The sequence below is a fragment of the Salvelinus sp. IW2-2015 genome, linkage group LG27 (genome assembly GCF_002910315.2).
Source record: "Salvelinus sp. IW2-2015 linkage group LG27, ASM291031v2, whole genome shotgun sequence".
In the NCBI taxonomy this organism is placed as follows: domain Eukaryota; kingdom Metazoa; phylum Chordata; class Actinopteri; order Salmoniformes; family Salmonidae; genus Salvelinus; species Salvelinus sp. IW2-2015.
In genome coordinates this window covers 35177385-35194138 of record NC_036867.1, presented here as the reverse complement: position 1 = coordinate 35194138, position 16754 = coordinate 35177385, and the positions used below count along the sequence as shown (strand labels likewise).

The following is a 16754-nucleotide window of genomic DNA, read 5'->3' as shown; positions in this document are numbered from 1 at the left end:
TATCTGTACAACATTTACATCTGTGTTCTCTAGGATAAGTAGGCCATCTTTGAAGTGAAGGCAAGAACTAGATAAATGTAATTGTTATGAAAAGCTGATTTAAATCAGTTAAACATAAGCAATCCTTCTTTCATCAGGGGAACATCTAATTAAAATAAATATGGTCTTTCATTTTCTTTCAAAACATCTGCACGGACAACATTAGACAATCAAATAAACGTATCTTTGTTATTCCTCCCTCATCTTAACTATTTCAAACTGTATTGTTCACTGTTATCCTCTGAAAGGATTTCAAAGTTAAAAAGGGCAAGTGACATCAATTTCTTTTTTTATTTATTTAACTAGGCAAGTCAGTTAAGAACAAATTCTTATTTACAATGACGGCCTAACAGTGGGTTTAGGGGCAGAATGACAGATTTTTACCTTGTCACCTCTGGGATTCTATCTAGCAACCTTTCGGTTACTGGTCCAACGCGCTAACCAATAGGCTACCTCCCGCCCCAATGCAGCTAGAGTAAGTGTGCCCCCATGTGACAAGATGAAGTGAAACAAAAGAGTCACAATACATTTGTTTTTCACTCAAAATTATTATTTTGAGAATAATTGTTCCACAAATTGTAAAATTGTTAAATGAATAGAAAACATTTTTGTAACCAACAAAGATTACTTTACATTGTCAAGTGTAGTTAGTTTAGTTGATAAGCTGACACACAATCAAAACATAAAAACATWTGAACATGCGACAAAGTACGTTAAGTAGTGGTTCTTCAGACTTAGTATCAAATGATAAGGAATATTTAGTGGTTACAGTTACATTTTTAGGTAGTTACAGTGTWATGAATAAACATTTATGCAGCACTGCTGCCCTCTGATGGTATGATGGTGCTACTGGAAGTGGCTCCGGGGGTGAAGTTGCCCTATWRGTACAGATCTAGGATCAGCTTCCCCTCTCCAATCCCAACCTAACCATAGGGGAATGCAAAACTGACAAGATCAGCATCTAGGGGCAACTTCACTCTACACCATTGGAGGAGCTGCAGGTTCCATGGCTGCAGGTTCCAGAGTGATCACATATGTTCAGGGTGGCTCTGCAGACATGTGATAAACTCCTGCACAGCTTTTCCCTCAAAGCAGATCTGGTACACAGAGGCAAACAACGGAAACCTACAAGACAAAACATTGCACTAAATCTCAATGCAGCAAGAGGTGGTTCCATTAGCAGCACTCACACATTTGTTGAGGAGAGCTTCAGTTCCTATTTGCAGCTAATTTGATGAAAATGTATGTGGTGAATGAGTAGAGGAATATTGGAGGAACATTTGCAAGTCATTAAATGTATTGAAGGTAGGCTCAGCGATGCGCGAAGTAAACTTTAAAAAAAATCAGGCCACAATTTCCACAAGAGCGTTGAAGCATGAGGCTAAACTTCTTCACTATTTTGAACCCATAGCCATCATGTTGTAGTAGCGTGAAGCAGGAACAGTGCACATACGCAGATACTCTGTGTGACTGTGTGAGAGCAAGCAAAGTCATATCGCTGAGTCTCACTTTAAGGTGAAAGATCTGTACTCACTTGCTGATCATGTCTCTCTTCTTGAGAATTTTGAACACCTCAGCGGAGGTTTGTGGGCCTTGGAGCTTCTGGCCATTGAGCATCTCAGCCTCTAGCTCTTCAATAGACTGGAAAGGTATGCAACATAGTTACTTAAAGCACACACACACAAGTTTCTTGAAGTGATGGATATTAATATCTTAACCGTTATCAACCTGACAAAACAGTTAAAAGTTGCACTGGTCACAGCACAGTCACATCCTTGAATCGCATTTGTCTAGATATGTCACCTTGGACGTCTTGGCGAAGGCCTCGGCCACCTTGCGGTTGCGCCCCCCGTAGCAGGTGGTGATCAGGTCGGCGACCCCACAGCTCTCCAGGAAGGTCACGGAGGAAACCTGGCCCTTACAGAACAGCTTGGTGAAGGCGATCATCTCCATCAGCCCCAGCCGGATCACTGCAGCCTTGGTGTTGTCCCCAAAGCCCAGACCGTCACAGAACCCAGCGCCCACCGCTACAATATTCTGGGAAGGAGAGAGTGGGTAAGGAATCATGAGTGTTATCTGCAGTTTTCTACTCWATTTCTATCAGCATTATGATTCATGATTTGTAAAAAAAAAAATTAAAAAAAAATAATTGACAATGTGAGCAAATAAAACAGAGGTGCAGTGCAGCGAAGCATAGGCCTCCTGTGTAAGTTACGTTCACGACGTAGCTAGATGGAGCGGAAGTTGTTCTCTTTGAGTTGAAATGTAAATTGTACCTTGAGAGCCCCACAGAGTTCTACKGTGTCACTCTCCTGCACCACGGTGATCCTGAAGTTGGGAGTCTGCAGCAGCTCTTTAAAGATATGTCCGTTTGCTTCGTTCTTAGCTCCTGTTCCGGTAGTGATAGAAAGTCAAGGTACACGTAACTGCATCCGCGGGAGTTGCAACGCAAGCCGAGGAGGACACGAAACATTACAGCACTATTCTAGATAATATTATGGAAAAATATTTTACCAATTGTGGTCTCACAGAACTTCTCATCAGCCACTTCGTTGGCAATGTTGGCCCCCATCAGGACGCTAACCTCGATTTCCAGTTTCTCACGGATGATGTCAGAGATGAGCTTCAAGCCCTCGGGGCCTTCATCGATGCCCTGAATAAGGACCAGGGCAGAAAAGAGATCTTAGGCTGCCTTCAAAATCACTCATTKTGTAACATATACCCTAGTTACCAGCATTTGGGTGGCTGCATTTTTTTAGACTAGGCTGCTGTTACATAATGAGTGTATAATCATAGCCATGATGATAAATTCATACAGCTGAGACTTTCCCTGAGTGATAAGAAGCCCGATATGAAGCCAGAGTAAAGTCAGACTTATACATTTTATAGATTTTAGCAATGTTTTTTCTACGTGAGAGCTGGTGTGAAAAAGAGCTAAATGACATTACTTTGATGAGGGATATCCCAATGGTTCCCTGTGTAAGATGAGGTTTCATCTGATCACATAGCCTCCCAATGAACTGATGTGGAATGACAAAGATCAGTATGCTGGCCCCTTTCACCGCTTCTGTGATTTCTGGAACAGCAACCTGGTAAATTGGAGCGGGAAAAGATAGCATGATACATTGTACTATTCATGATGGATGTTACTGTGTAGTATCATTTATCATGAATCTACATTACGCAGTGGAGGAAGCTGAGGGGAGGACGGTTCAWAATAATGGCTGGAACGGCGCGAATGGAATGGCATCAAACACGTAGAGACCATGGGTTTGATACCAATCCATTTTTTTCCTCTCCAGCCATTACCGYGATCYCGTCCTSCCCAATCAAGGTGCCACCARCCTCCTGTGATTACAATATGTTATGTGATGTTATTTTGTTACAGGGTCATTTAAGGAATTGGCAAAAGGGGCGGCTGGATACAATAACACCCACATTAAGTCTTGGCATAGTGGAAAGCAAGGCATGTCAGACTGGTAGGCCGTTCATAGAATGCCAACTACCTTAAGCATCTATTCATGAAGGTATATTCTGGCCGGGGGAGTTTTGTTAAGAGCCTCGACGCTCGTTCTGAACGTTAACATATCACTTGCGGTACGGTTTTGGAAATATAAGGAAAGTATCTTTCATAGCAGCAAGAAATAATTTCCAAAAAACKTAAGTCTAAATTACTACACACCTTTTATAGTAWGTCTGGGAATTTCCAGGGACCTCACAATACCATATTATCACGATATTTAGGYGCCAATACGATATGTATTGCGATTCTCACAATTCTATGTATTGCGATTCGATACTGTGATTTTATTGCGATTCGATGTTCCAAACTGTTCACCGTAGCTGCAGAGGGACAAGCAAGAACATGAGAAAACGAGTTTGGATCGGTCAGGGAAATAAAAGTGCTGAAAACAAATTGGCTCCCTACTTAAAAAGATGGAGAACAAGCTAGGAAAAAAAGCWAAGGAAAAATACTGGACAACTAACAAAAAAATCATATTGCGATATTGTCAAAACTACATGATATTGTCAAAAATAATATCCTGATATGTCTAGAACTGTCTAGATTTCTTAACCCAGCACTATTTTATAAGGTTAGGGTTTGTGTTCCCATATGGCCATGTTACAGCGCTTTATTAAGGAAGACTAATGGAAGGCAGAGAAGACCACCTGTGCTAATTAGATATCTAGCGTGCTTAAACACCTGTGTGTAAGCGTAACTGGAAAGGAAGTGTAGTTTTGTCGTCTGGAGGAACACAGTTGGCATGATATTGATCCCATACTATGCATACACACAGCCCTATGGCTCAGTGCAAACCGATACAGTAAGTGCATCTTTTTTATATGAAAGATTATTTCTCACTGATATGAAAGATAATTCCATGTTTCAAAAACTGCATTGCATGCGATGATCATTGACGTTTCTGAACTTTAAAACAAAGATGGGGTTGTAGTTTTACACGGGCCCACCGGTAAACAGTGCTTAAAGCTGAGAACCCTAGGGATAAGGCAGAATGCCTTGGGTCCTTGTGAACAACCCCAGACGGATATGTTATCATCTCTGTATAGGTCAAACTTCACTCATCTTATCTGTGTGTATCCTTTTACACAACCGCAAAGCATGTCCGGAGATAACGTTAACTCCAGCTGTATTGCCCAACTCAATGATTTGTAATCTTGAGACAAAAATCTAATATTAAACAAAACACAATACTAACCACATTTTTGGGAAGCTTGTGACCMGGTAGGTATTTGACGTTCTCATGCTCTGTGTTGATGATTTCTGTTAACTTTTTGCCATCGATCATCTCTTCAAACACCCACATGTTAACAATGGGGTCAAACCTGTTGGATCCCTTTGCATTGTGACCAACGATTTTGGCTATCGCAGAGCCCCTAGGAGATGATGAAAACGGATTAGATTGGAGGGCAATGGAATAACACCATTCATATTTTCAAAATCCCAGTCGCAAAATGAACAACATGCTAAATATATCTTGGGGGTACCATAACCAGATTATAACAGTACACGGAATGGCTTGCATATCCCCAAGCCTACATTCAATGAATGTAAATCAAACTTCTATGTTTGATCTTCTATGAAACTACATGCAAGTTGTCAATTTAGCCAAATATCAGCACTTAGTTGGCTACATTATGAATCAATGAGTGGAACTCATGATACAATTCTGTCGAATGCAGGCACATGCAAATAGAGAAAGAGCATAAATATACCAGTTTCCAGATCCAACGATGCACACTTTCTTAGCAGGCATTTTTAAGGTAGAGTAGCAGCCACGATTCCTTGAACAGTGTTAAGGGATCAGTAAAATGCCGTGTTTATAACCATGTCCATAACTTCCTTACACGCCCTAGTCGTGTGGGCAGCACATTATTATTAGCACACCGCCCTTTGACCCTGTATATAAAAGAAGGGAAAGGTTTGTACAGGTTAGATAACAGTAGGGTTATTCTGGGTGTGCCACCACGACGAACCTGTCATGACAAGTATGGAGAGACATTTATCCATGGAGAAAGTCCTATAATTTTCTCGATTTGCCGAGCTCGGGGGAGATACAAAATTCTCAGTTTGTCATGCAACACGACTGAAATATATGCCGGCGGTAGCTCGATGGGGTATGTGCAGGATATATTTGAAGACGTGTTCTATTTCTACAACTGCAACCTATTTTGACAAACTTTGTATGCCACAAATGTCCCTATTGTTTTGCCAATGCGGAAGTCCTTTCATGGAATTGAATCACATGACTCCAGTTCCGTGACGCGTCGTCGTGAAGCCTGTTAGCAGCGATTTGGATCATGTAAACCCCAAGCTCACGACCTAGCTAGCTAGCACGCCACTGTTTTTATAAGAATATATTGTGATGGATTACTTAATCAGTCGTTTAGATAGCTATCGTTCATGAAAAACTATGTGTTTTGTAAAGGCATAAACCGAATAAATCCATCTGTGAGCAAGGCCTTCAAGTTAGCAAATCAGATTAGAGATTGCTGTGTGACTAGCTGTCAAGCTAGCTAACGTTTCTGGCAAGGTTTGTAGCTTGTTAGCTAGCTATAACGTTGGCTATGACTATGCAAGGAGAAACCGCCACGGCAATACGAATATCAGACAGTGAAGGGAAACTGGATGTCTTTCCCCAGAAAGGGACGCCTGGTAGTTCTGGGAGAGGGAGTTCTAAAGGCTGGCAGTACAGGTATGCTCTCTGTCTAACTAGCTAGGCTAACCAATCGTGCAAACCTAGTTAGCTGCAGTTATTTGTTTGGTTAATAGGCAGTGCAACACACATCTTCAGTTGGTAAGGTTAACTAGCAAGCCCTTGGTCAAATGTTAGCTGTTTAGCCAGCTATGGTTTCTAGCTGAGCTTACTGACTTAGTTATTAGTTAACAGGCTAGTCAGAGTTGAATCAGAGGTCCAATTTGTAAGTCGCTCTGGATAAGAGCGTCTGCTAAATGACTTAAATGTAAATGTTCATCTGGAGTTGAACTTTGCCAACCAATTGCTGTTATTGTAGCATAACTAGCGTGTTTGTTAACTGTCAATCATTTTCTCAATCTCTGCTCTATTCAGTGACCACATGGAAAATATTGACGGTTACCTGATGAAATACACCAACCTGGTAACAGGATGGCAATATAGGTGAGTGGGCAGCCCAGGTTGAAGAACATTGATTAAACAGTGCTATGTGCATTTAGTAAAAGTATTTACAATTTGATCAAATCAACATACTATTGAATTGATTCAATGCTTTGCCAACAAGCATCTTGAGCTCAATGGCATTGGGCCAGTAACCAAAAGGTCACTGGTTAGAATCCCTGAGCCAACTAGATGAAAAATCTGTCTATGCCCTCGCAAGGCTCCCGACCTTATTTTCTTCTATAGGTCATGTAAATCGCTCTGTATAAGAGCGTCTTCTGAATTGAACGTTCTGCTCTTCATGCAGGTTCTTTGTCCTCAACAATGAGGCAGGGTTGTTGGAGTACTTTGTCAATGAGCAGTCCAGGCCCCAGAAACCTCGCGGGACACTCCCCTTGGCAGGGGCGGTCATATCCCCCAGCGACGAGGACTCCCACACCTTCACGGTTAATGCCATCAGTGGGGAACAATACAAGCTCCGAGGTGAAACGCACACACTATCTGTCTCTCACACTCCTCACCAATCAAAACAGCTACAACAACTCATACAAGTGTCATGCTGTTTGAGTAGTCTACTACTGGACATGTATGGTTTGCATTTCAACACAATGTTATTATATCCTCAATGCGTCAGTCAGTAGTTGGACAGGCAATATACACATCTAGTCACTGTCAGACTATTGTACCAAGACTTCAGGAAGGGGAGAAAGCATGTAAAACATATCCAAATCAATACGCGATAATGGCGGTTTTCTCATTATCCTCGGTCGGCGAGGGATAACGTTGTCGTTATTGATCCATGCGGAGAGATTCACTCTGCTGCACTGTAATKAGTTAACTCTGTTCAGGCACCAAACTAAAGAAAACCGACTGAAACAGGGATGCACTAACTGAACATACCCAATAGGAAACTTGTTTGAATGTTCAGTTGCAAAACATTTTGCAACCGTGTGCACTAATGAATGTGACCTTGTGGTGTTGTCTTCCAGCCACGGACGCCAAAGAGAGACAGCACTGGGTGAGCCGGCTGCAGATCTGCACGCAGCACCACACTGAGGCCATGGGGAAGGTAAAGGCAAGGGCTTTTCGTCTGACACGCACCCACTTTCACAGGCGCACACACACAGTTGCATACACACACACACACACACACACACACACACACACACACACACACAGTTCACACCACAGTTGCACACATACACACACACAGTTGCACACATACACACACACAGTTGCCACACATACACACACACAGTTGCACGCATACACACACACAGTTGCATGCATACACACACACACACACACACACACACACACACTACACACACACACACACACACACAGTTGCATGCATACGCACTCACCATCACAAGCTCTTTCTCACTCGCAACAATGTTTTCCCTTGAACCAGACACTCTCTACTAGCTCGTTTTGTTATTGATCGTGTCCATGGTTGCCTGTAACATGAGCTTCATAACAGAAGTGGAGAGCGGATGTCTTGTATTTAGATTAGATGTAGTAGTGTTTGTGCTTGATAATGAGAACACATTGATGGGGAACTCTAGCTACTATTAATTTAGCTTAGTTATGAGCCAAGACCATCCTAGATGCTAGACTTTGAGTGTAGTGTTGTAACACACCAAAGACACCCCTGGCTGCATCATAGCAGACAAATGAGGGGTGGGTGGGGGGGATGTGACACTTCCTTAAAAAACAACTTTGATCTTACGTTCTTGGCTGAAGTCAGTGAGTCTATTACTCAGTTGGTTTTACTTCCTAACAGATGTACATTTTCTATTGAAATACTGATGATAAGACAGAATGTGACAAACCACAAGCATGATGCAAACTCTTCTTGGGTAAATTGTGGCGTAGCCATAACGACTCGATTCAGTACACTTCACATTATTGGCCTTAATTCGTCTCGCATCTTGAGCACTTGAGTTGAAGACAATCAACATTTCCAGAGCACACTGACATGACACCATAAGGTCACACAAATAGTCACAAACAAGATGGCTCCATAGGTTAAGATTCCCCGAGGTACAGATCTAGGATCCTTTTCCCCTACCACAATCCAAGCTGTAACTAATATAGATGTATAACTCGTTTTAACATAGACATTTCCATTGAGTGCTTCCACCATTTTTAAAGTAGTCAACTGGTGGGGATTCTTATAAGTTGGGAGCAATCAGCCAATAACAAAGACGACAATGGCCTAAGCCTCAATGTCGCTGCCCATGCTGTCACACACACAYTATATAATGGCACAGATACAAAGATGAGGCCTCGATCTCTATGCTGTAACCATTAGTGAGGGAAATACTAAACTGACCCAATATCCGAGTCTAGGGGGCAACTTTACTTACGTTCCACAAGCTCCAATGATCAAAATATACTTATCTAAAGATCCTATCACAGATGAGATTCACTGTATGACAAATTTGTTGACCATCTTGTCTTTGTCCAGAGTAACCCTCCGCCCAAGTCTCGCAGCTACTCCATGGCATCTCAGGGGAGCGCCAGCTCGCCCCTGTCCCAGCGCAGGCCTAGCCAGCTCCAGAACCAGAACGCTGCCTCCTTCTTCAGCATGACTCAGCTCCACAAGGGCTCCTCGCTGTACTCCTCCAAGAGGTCCCTGCTGCCTGACCATCTGCTTGACGCCAGAGAGGTAGGCTGGGGATAGGGATGGTAGCTTTTACCTCAGGAACCAAAATAGAAGTGGGGTTTAGCGTAGCTTAAAGGTTCTTTTTGTTCTTTTTCTTAGTGTTTTTGTATTTTCCATCAGGTTTTTTTGTTGTTATAACTTCGCGTCGCAACAGGAATAGCCGGTGGTGGAGAGAAGAATATCTCTTCTGCCTTATTTGAAATGTATTTTGTCAGAGGTATTCTCTTCTTAGTCTTTTTACCCATCTTTTTTTGTTTAGTGTCATTTTATGAAGATTGTTCATCTAGGACTAGGTTACAGGGACTTCTTGTTTTAATCTAATGATGGATACAGTAAGCACATTTGTACATCGGTATCAACTTACTCCTCCGGTTTCTTCCGCTCTTCTTTACTCCCAGATGATGACCCAGGCCCAGGGCCAGCACCGAGACCTGATCCAGACCATCGAGGGCCTGCCCCCAGCCGCGGGCCCCCTCTCCCCGCTAGACCAGGACCTGCTGATGCTCAAGGCCACCTCCATGGCCACCATGAACTGCCTCAACGATTGCCTGCACATCCTGCAGCTGCAGCAGGTGGCCCGCCAGAGGAGCTCCCTGGGAGGTGAGGGTGACCGCTGGGGGCCTGGAGGGGAGGGGGAGTAGGTCACTACTGGTGACAGTAATGAATGTTCATTTATGGATGAACTCCAATGAAAAGAAAGGGATCTGTGTACACGCACTGTTCGTTTTTTCAGTGGGTAGATCTTTATTGCCCGGCTTTCTCAGATTTGCCTTCTAGATGGTTCATTTACCACTGAAGAGAGCAAGGTAGAAACTGTTTAAGTTACCTTTTCCTTGACCCATTTCTCAAAGTTAGCCATGGAAGTCTTGAAGGTGTTTTGTTTCCAAGAAGGGTTTTAGTCATGTTTAGTTGTATGTGACATGTACTAGACACCCATTGTGTGCTTGCACAATTCTACCTCACAAATCATGGAATTGCACATGTCCACATCTCCTCCCAGTCCAGATGTTTTACCCGAAAGCCGACAGTGGAATTATTTTACATAATTGATGAGGGAGCGGTACTTATTCTTACCGGCTGTCTAGGCTGGTAACCAGATCTCTCATTGGGTAACTGAGTAATAACAGCTCTCCCAATTAACCACCTTTCTTCCTTTTTGATCACACCGCACCATACTGACAGCCAAGAGACTTACCAGAAGTGTATGGCTGCTACGACCTCAGCCATTTCTTTTGACAGAGCCAACCAGACATTGTGGAATAGGGGAAACGGTGAAAAGCTGTCAAGTTCCCGGTTTGACGAAGGAGATCGTAAGAGATCTTGTTACCTGGCATCCATATTTCATTAGGCCCACAAACAGGACGGAACCCGGGGACCAGCCAATCAGGAAAAGTTGTCAAGGATTGTGTGGGCTGTGCTAATTTGAATGGGCCTCTCCTCCCACCCAAACACTAACCCACCAATCAGGCGGTTTCCTGTTGGCGGGGCATAAAATGTATCTCGATACTCCCCGTGTACCGGGGATCGAGTTAACGTCTCATCCTGTGGTCCTAGGGAACTGTCAGGTAATACGCCAGCCTGGGTCTTTCTTGAATGGTCGCTGGCTACAACCTTGTTGTTTTGGTCTGGTAGCCTCAAGGGGCCTTGTAGCGTAGCCTAGCATGAGTACCTCTGAGCTAAAGGTCGTGGCGGCCGCCGCTGTGTCGGGTGTTACAGGGCCCACCATCGAGTGGCTGGAGCCCAAGCTGCCGGACATCCTGAAGAATGGCGGGCCCTTGGACAGCTTCAGCACCGAGGGAGGGCCACTGGAGGGGAGCCTCCTGGAGCTCAGTGCCACAGAGCCCTGCAGTTTCTCAGGGGTAAGGACACAGAACATTACTAGACCCAAAAAGGCTTTTCCCACTATCGAGCCAAACTGTACTGACCTGAAGCTGTACGTATCACGCTCTGAGTAGGAGTGGCCTGGTTACGCATCCAGCATAGTTACTGGAGCTGTGCTAGAAAGGGCGATGTGAAAAGAAAGTATTTGAAAAGTGATAGGCGTATCTCTTTGGACAGGACAATTTGACTTCAGTACTTTTTATTTAGTAATTAAATGTATAGCACTGTTTCCAATGATCAATTTGTCTATCAATGTGTCCATGGTCGGGTGAGGACGATGGTAAATATAACTAAATAAAGGCCTTTTTTCAATCATGGCTTTTTGTTGTAGGTACTTCAGTTTGACTGTTTCTCAAGATGCAAGCCACACCTTTTGTTGTTCTCAACGTAAATATTGTTGTATCCCCTGCCAGGAGGAGATTGACGGGGAGGACGAGGTGGAGGACGCATTCACGGAAAAGGAGGAGGAACTGGTGGCGGTGGAGGAGGAGCGCAGTGTCGTCCTACACCTGCTCTCGCAGCTCAAGCTGGGCATGGACCTCACGCGGGTAGGTCGAGTTCCACAAAGCTCCCCCCCGGACACAGCCTGAAACATACATCGGGCTGGACCAAGGCCCAGCTAGACAGACCATAGTAGTGTCTTGTTTCCCGTCCTCTGATTGGCTAATGTAAAGGACTGCATTACTGGTGTTAAGAAATGCCTCGGTTTGTCGTTTCATTCTTCTTGTTGACTTCATAGTGGAGCTGGGTGATGAATTGATGCGTTAACAATAAATAGAATGATACGTTTTAAAGTTAATGTGCCACCAGTTTTATTTGTGTATCTTTTAAACTAAAACTACTAGGTTGAAGGTTTTAGCCATAAGTTGTCCCATTAACATCACACATTAGCAAACTTATTTCTTTCAGACTTCACATTTCTCTAATATAGGCTACAAAATGCCTGCGATAAGCGATCTGTATGGTCGGCGTCGATAATTTTCGATTATCGTCACAGCTCTACTTCAGTGAAATTCAGTTTCCCATGGTTCGCAGCAGCTAGTGTAGGCTCAAAGCCTGTTGGGTGTCGGATGGTAGTTAGTCAAGACATAAAAAAGAGAATGTGTTCTCAAATTCCAATTGAAGCTTTTTTTTTAATCTTTACCTCATAGCTACATGTCATTATAGATCACACACTAGATTATTGAACAATTGTCAATAACCCAACCCGCTTTATTAAGGCATAAAATAGTTCTGTCTCCTCAGGTGGTGCTGCCCACCTTCATCCTGGAGAAGCGCTCCTTGCTAGAGATGTACGCTGACTTCATGTCCCACCCGGACCTGTTCGTAGCCATCACAGACGGCCAAGGGCCCGAGGAGCGCATGGTGCGCTTCGTCGAGTACTACCTCACCTCCTTCCACGAGGGCCGCAAGGGCGCCATCGCCAAGAAGCCCTATAACCCCATCATCGGCGAGAGCTTCCACTGCTCCTGGAGGGTGCCCAGGTCAGGGGAACCTGCCAAGGATGCCCCCTCGCCCCCCTCTCCTCCCCAGGGAAGCCCCACCACCGAGGGGGAGGACGGTAGTTACCAGTTGCGCTTCGTGGCTGAGCAGGTGTCCCATCACCCGCCCGTGTCGGGCTTCTACGCCGAGTGCCCCGAGAGGCGGATGTGTGTCAACACCCACGTGTGGACCAAGAGCAAGTTCATGGGCATGTCCATCGGGGTGTCCATGATCGGGGAAGGTAAGGCCGGCCAGAGACGGAGTATCGATTTAATGCACTGGGTTTGAAATGGAGAGACTCGGTAAGGGATTAGGCCTACTTCCTTCAGACCAATGTCAAAGGGAGAGTGGACATTTCTTCCATACAGGAAGTAATTATTGTTGAGTCTTTTGACTTCAAACCTCTGGCTAAAAGTGATCTGTAATGCAAACAGGATATAAGGTATAAACCTTACTGTAATCTGTATGTGTAGGCTGTCTGTACCTGCTGGAGCATGACGAGGAGTACACGTTCACGCTGCCCTGTGCCTACGCCCGCTCCATCCTTACCGTGCCCTGGGTGGAACTGGGGGGAAAGGTTAACGTGAACTGCACCAAGTCGGGATACTCCGCAGTCATCACCTTCCAGACCAAGCCCTTCTACGGAGGCAAGCTGCACAAGTGGGTGCCCCTCACAGAGCGCGCGCACACACACACCTGCAGAGGAATTTCTAATGCTTTCATTAAATTGTTACATTGGCTTTTGGTCCCTGTGCCGTTACGGCTTCATATAGTTAGTTCTATGTTATGTTACTGTGTTTTTTAGATTTAAACTATTATATTTTTGGGATCCTAGAACTCCCTGGAAAACAGTGACTGTTGAGGAGTGGATTATCCTGGCTAAAGAAAGATTAATTTAAATTGAGTTAATAAACAAGTGTTTGAATAATTGACAAAAGCCACAACTCTGGCTTAAAGTGACCTCAAATTGTTTTGCATAGTTTGTGCGGAGAGGCTGTGATTGGTTGATAACGTTGACCATGTGTCCTCCTGCTCTCGTGGCGCCTCACGCAGGGTGACGGCGGAGGTAAAGCACAACGCCACCAGCGCCGTGGTGTGCCGCGTGCAGGGCGAGTGGAACGGCGTGCTCGAGTTCAGCTACCAGAACGGCGACACGCGCATGGTGGACGTCACCAAGCTGCCCGTCACCAAGAAGCGCGTGCGCCCCAACGACAAGCAAGGACCAACTGAATCAAGGTTAGACCAAAAAGTTAATTCATATTGGCATTAATATGCTCAGATTTGTTTCCGCCGCTTTCAGGTGAGGTTGTGGCATAGATAAGGACTGTAGATGAAAAATAAGATGTTTAGTTAATTATGTCTCCTCTGTTGATTGTGCCTTGTCCCATTTAATAGTCATGATGTAAATAGATAACTCTGTTTTTAGGCGCCTGTGGCAGCATGTGACTGAGACGCTGCGTCAGAAGGACATTGAGAAGGCCACGGAGTACAAGAGGATCCTGGAGGAGAGACAGAGGACCGAGGAGAGACACCGCACTGAGACCGAGACCCCATGGAGGACCAGATATTTTGAGAGCGAGGTACGTAGAACATCGTCTTGACAAACCTGTTCATATTTAGCGCGCTTGCTTCAGTAAGACCTGGGGGAGCTCTGGACAGACAGCTGAAGCAGGCACACACATTTTCTTCAGGAAACGTTCTGTTTCGTTAAGCGGTCAGGCATTTTGACACACAGTTTTGCTAGAAGAATGCAAGGATAATGGACACATGATATCTAATGAGGCATTTAAAGTTTATATTCAGGAATCAATGGATTTTATAATGGATTCTCTTCTGTCAGACATTTACAGGTTCAAATGACAATTGCGTAGCAGGAAATCTTAGATTGTACTTTTTATTTTGTCATGTTTTCTATTCTCTCCTTCTCTCTGTGCTAGGGCGAAGGCTGGATGTATCACAAACCACTGTGGAAAACACCCACTCTGAAAACTTAGTCCTACCGGTCAGTGAGATCTATCATCGAGAACGGGTGTAGCCACGAGACTGACGCTCTCTTTTTGGTTTGTGTGTGCGCGTGAATGTGTGGGGTTATTTCCTAAACGGTCGAGGTAAAGCGCGACCTCCACTTACATGCATACGGATGCAAAAGTATTGGGGAAAGCCCTATAACGTGATGAAAAGCTATATAGTTTCATCTCCCACTCGATGTCCAACTCAAACCTCAAGGTAGTAGGTACAGGCTTTTGTACAGATGATCATTTTTTGTATAATCCACTCTGAATGAGGACATATCTCCTTGAGCAGATAAAAGGTACTCCATTTACGCCGCGTTCACAATCGTATGACGACGCGCTCGTTTGGGTTGTTTTTAAAGTGTTCAAGAATCACGATTCAGCAGAGGGATTTTTTTTTWTTTTTTTTTTACAGTGATGTTGCACACGAGACCGAGAATGGAAGTGCATCTTTCAAAGTACACGATTGACGTTCGACGGTGTGAACTGGATAGCCATATTTTGGGATATGATTGGCAAGGCCTGGGTCATGTTCATTAGGGCATGCGACAGAATGTTTTAAAATGTCTTACAACGGTAAATTAGTTATTGGATAAGTACATACAGTCTCTCCCTGTTTTGACTTTTCTTCCGTTTGGTGCCTAATGCACATGACCCTGCACATGTTATGTCACAGCTTGGATAAGACACACACACACACACACACACACACACACAACCTGTCACTACAATGAACAAGTTTATAATGGGGACAATGTTCCTGAATTCATACTGTAGGTAATTCATGACATTACTCCTTTGGTTTTGCACAGACCTCTCAATTTGGATGATTCCATGTTTCAAAATGATTGACAAGGCTTGGCATGATACAGATAGTATTTTAACGATTTAGGCCCCCCAAAGTGAATGCATTTGTTGATATGAGATGTATGATAAAGTAACAATCATTCCTTTCGCAGTCCCAAAGGGATATAGTCCACCTTGAGGTATTTTGGAAAATGGACCGCATGATGACCAATGTCTTTTTGTGTACTACAAGTATTATTATACTCTGGTTACTATGTCTGAATTCCACAATTTGTTTTCATATGCAAACAAATGTTTTACTTATTTTTCTGGTTCAAAATGAATGTTAATCTCCTGGATATCTGTCTGTTCTGATTTTTAAGAGCAGAATATAACTTAATATCGTCACCTTATTAGTTGGTTTTGAATGAGATTGCTCCCTCGTGGTGTTTCTTTTCAAAAGCTAGTTATCACATTTTTCGCCCCCCCCCCCAATGTATGAAATACACAGCACTAGTTGAGTCTCAACACCAATGCAGTCAATATCAGCCTGGAAAGGTTCTCCCAACCCTTTTTTGATAGGCAGAATGCAAAGAGAAGACCTGCTTGACGCATGGGATTTGACTCTTATCAACTCTGCATTGATAAGCTATTCTCTCCACGTCATGGTGCCTTAATCACTCTTCCTGTGTNCTTCCTGTGTGCTTCTTCCAGTCCAAAAGTATAGCATACCCCCCCCCCCCCCAGGCCCGGATTACCGCATTTGGAAGTCAGCTAATTTATAGCGGTTTCATACTGCTATTCTACACATTTTGGCATGAGCCTGAGAACAATTTGCTGTTTTAAAGCTATATTGAGGCAATTCTACACATTATGCTTTCTGGGGGGCCCCGACCTCCAAGGGGAAGCAATGGCGGGGCACATGCCCTGCGTGCCAGTTCTGTAATCTAGCCCTGTTTGTTTCCCCCCCGTCACCGCTATGAATGATGCAATAGTATGTAAATATTGGTTGTTTTGAGGTATTTGTTGCATTCTTTCCTGTTTTGAAGAAAGACGTTAGAAGCGCAGACCCCTGAATGGTGTTATACATGTTGACTTTGTTGTTTGGAATATTACTTGTTTGTCTTGCTGACATGTGAAATGCACTGACATTGAAGGAAACATGACTCCTTGTAGACTAAGATATGTGTGGTAATGACTGATTAAATAAATTGCCTATCAATTGAG

General features: G+C 44.0%; 2 protein-coding genes across 2 annotated transcripts; one reads left to right on the top strand and one right to left on the bottom strand.

Moving 5' to 3' along the window:
• Positions 1-316: 316 nt before the first annotated feature.
• LOC111953261 (glycerol-3-phosphate dehydrogenase [NAD(+)], cytoplasmic) lies at positions 317-5785 on the bottom strand. The gene is made up of 8 exons (XM_023972419.2): positions 5275-5785; positions 4758-4935; positions 2988-3128; positions 2554-2692; positions 2316-2428; positions 1843-2076; positions 1574-1680; positions 317-1164 (listed from the first exon to the last, which is right to left on the bottom strand). Exons 1-8 carry the CDS (start codon positions 5313-5315, stop codon positions 1068-1070), a joined length of 1050 nt encoding a protein of 349 aa, XP_023828187.1. The 5' UTR covers positions 5316-5785; the 3' UTR covers positions 317-1067.
• Positions 5786-5842: 57 nt separating this feature from the next.
• LOC111953260 (oxysterol-binding protein-related protein 11) lies at positions 5843-16754 on the top strand. Its single transcript, XM_023972418.2, has 13 exons — positions 5843-6254; positions 6630-6698; positions 7003-7178; positions 7685-7764; positions 9169-9369; positions 9765-9966; positions 11083-11225; positions 11661-11795; positions 12493-12970; positions 13203-13389; positions 13783-13965; positions 14156-14309; positions 14667-16754. The coding sequence occupies exons 1-13, from the start codon at positions 6127-6129 to the stop codon at positions 14721-14723; spliced, it is 2193 nt and encodes a 730-aa protein (XP_023828186.1). The 5' UTR covers positions 5843-6126; the 3' UTR covers positions 14724-16754.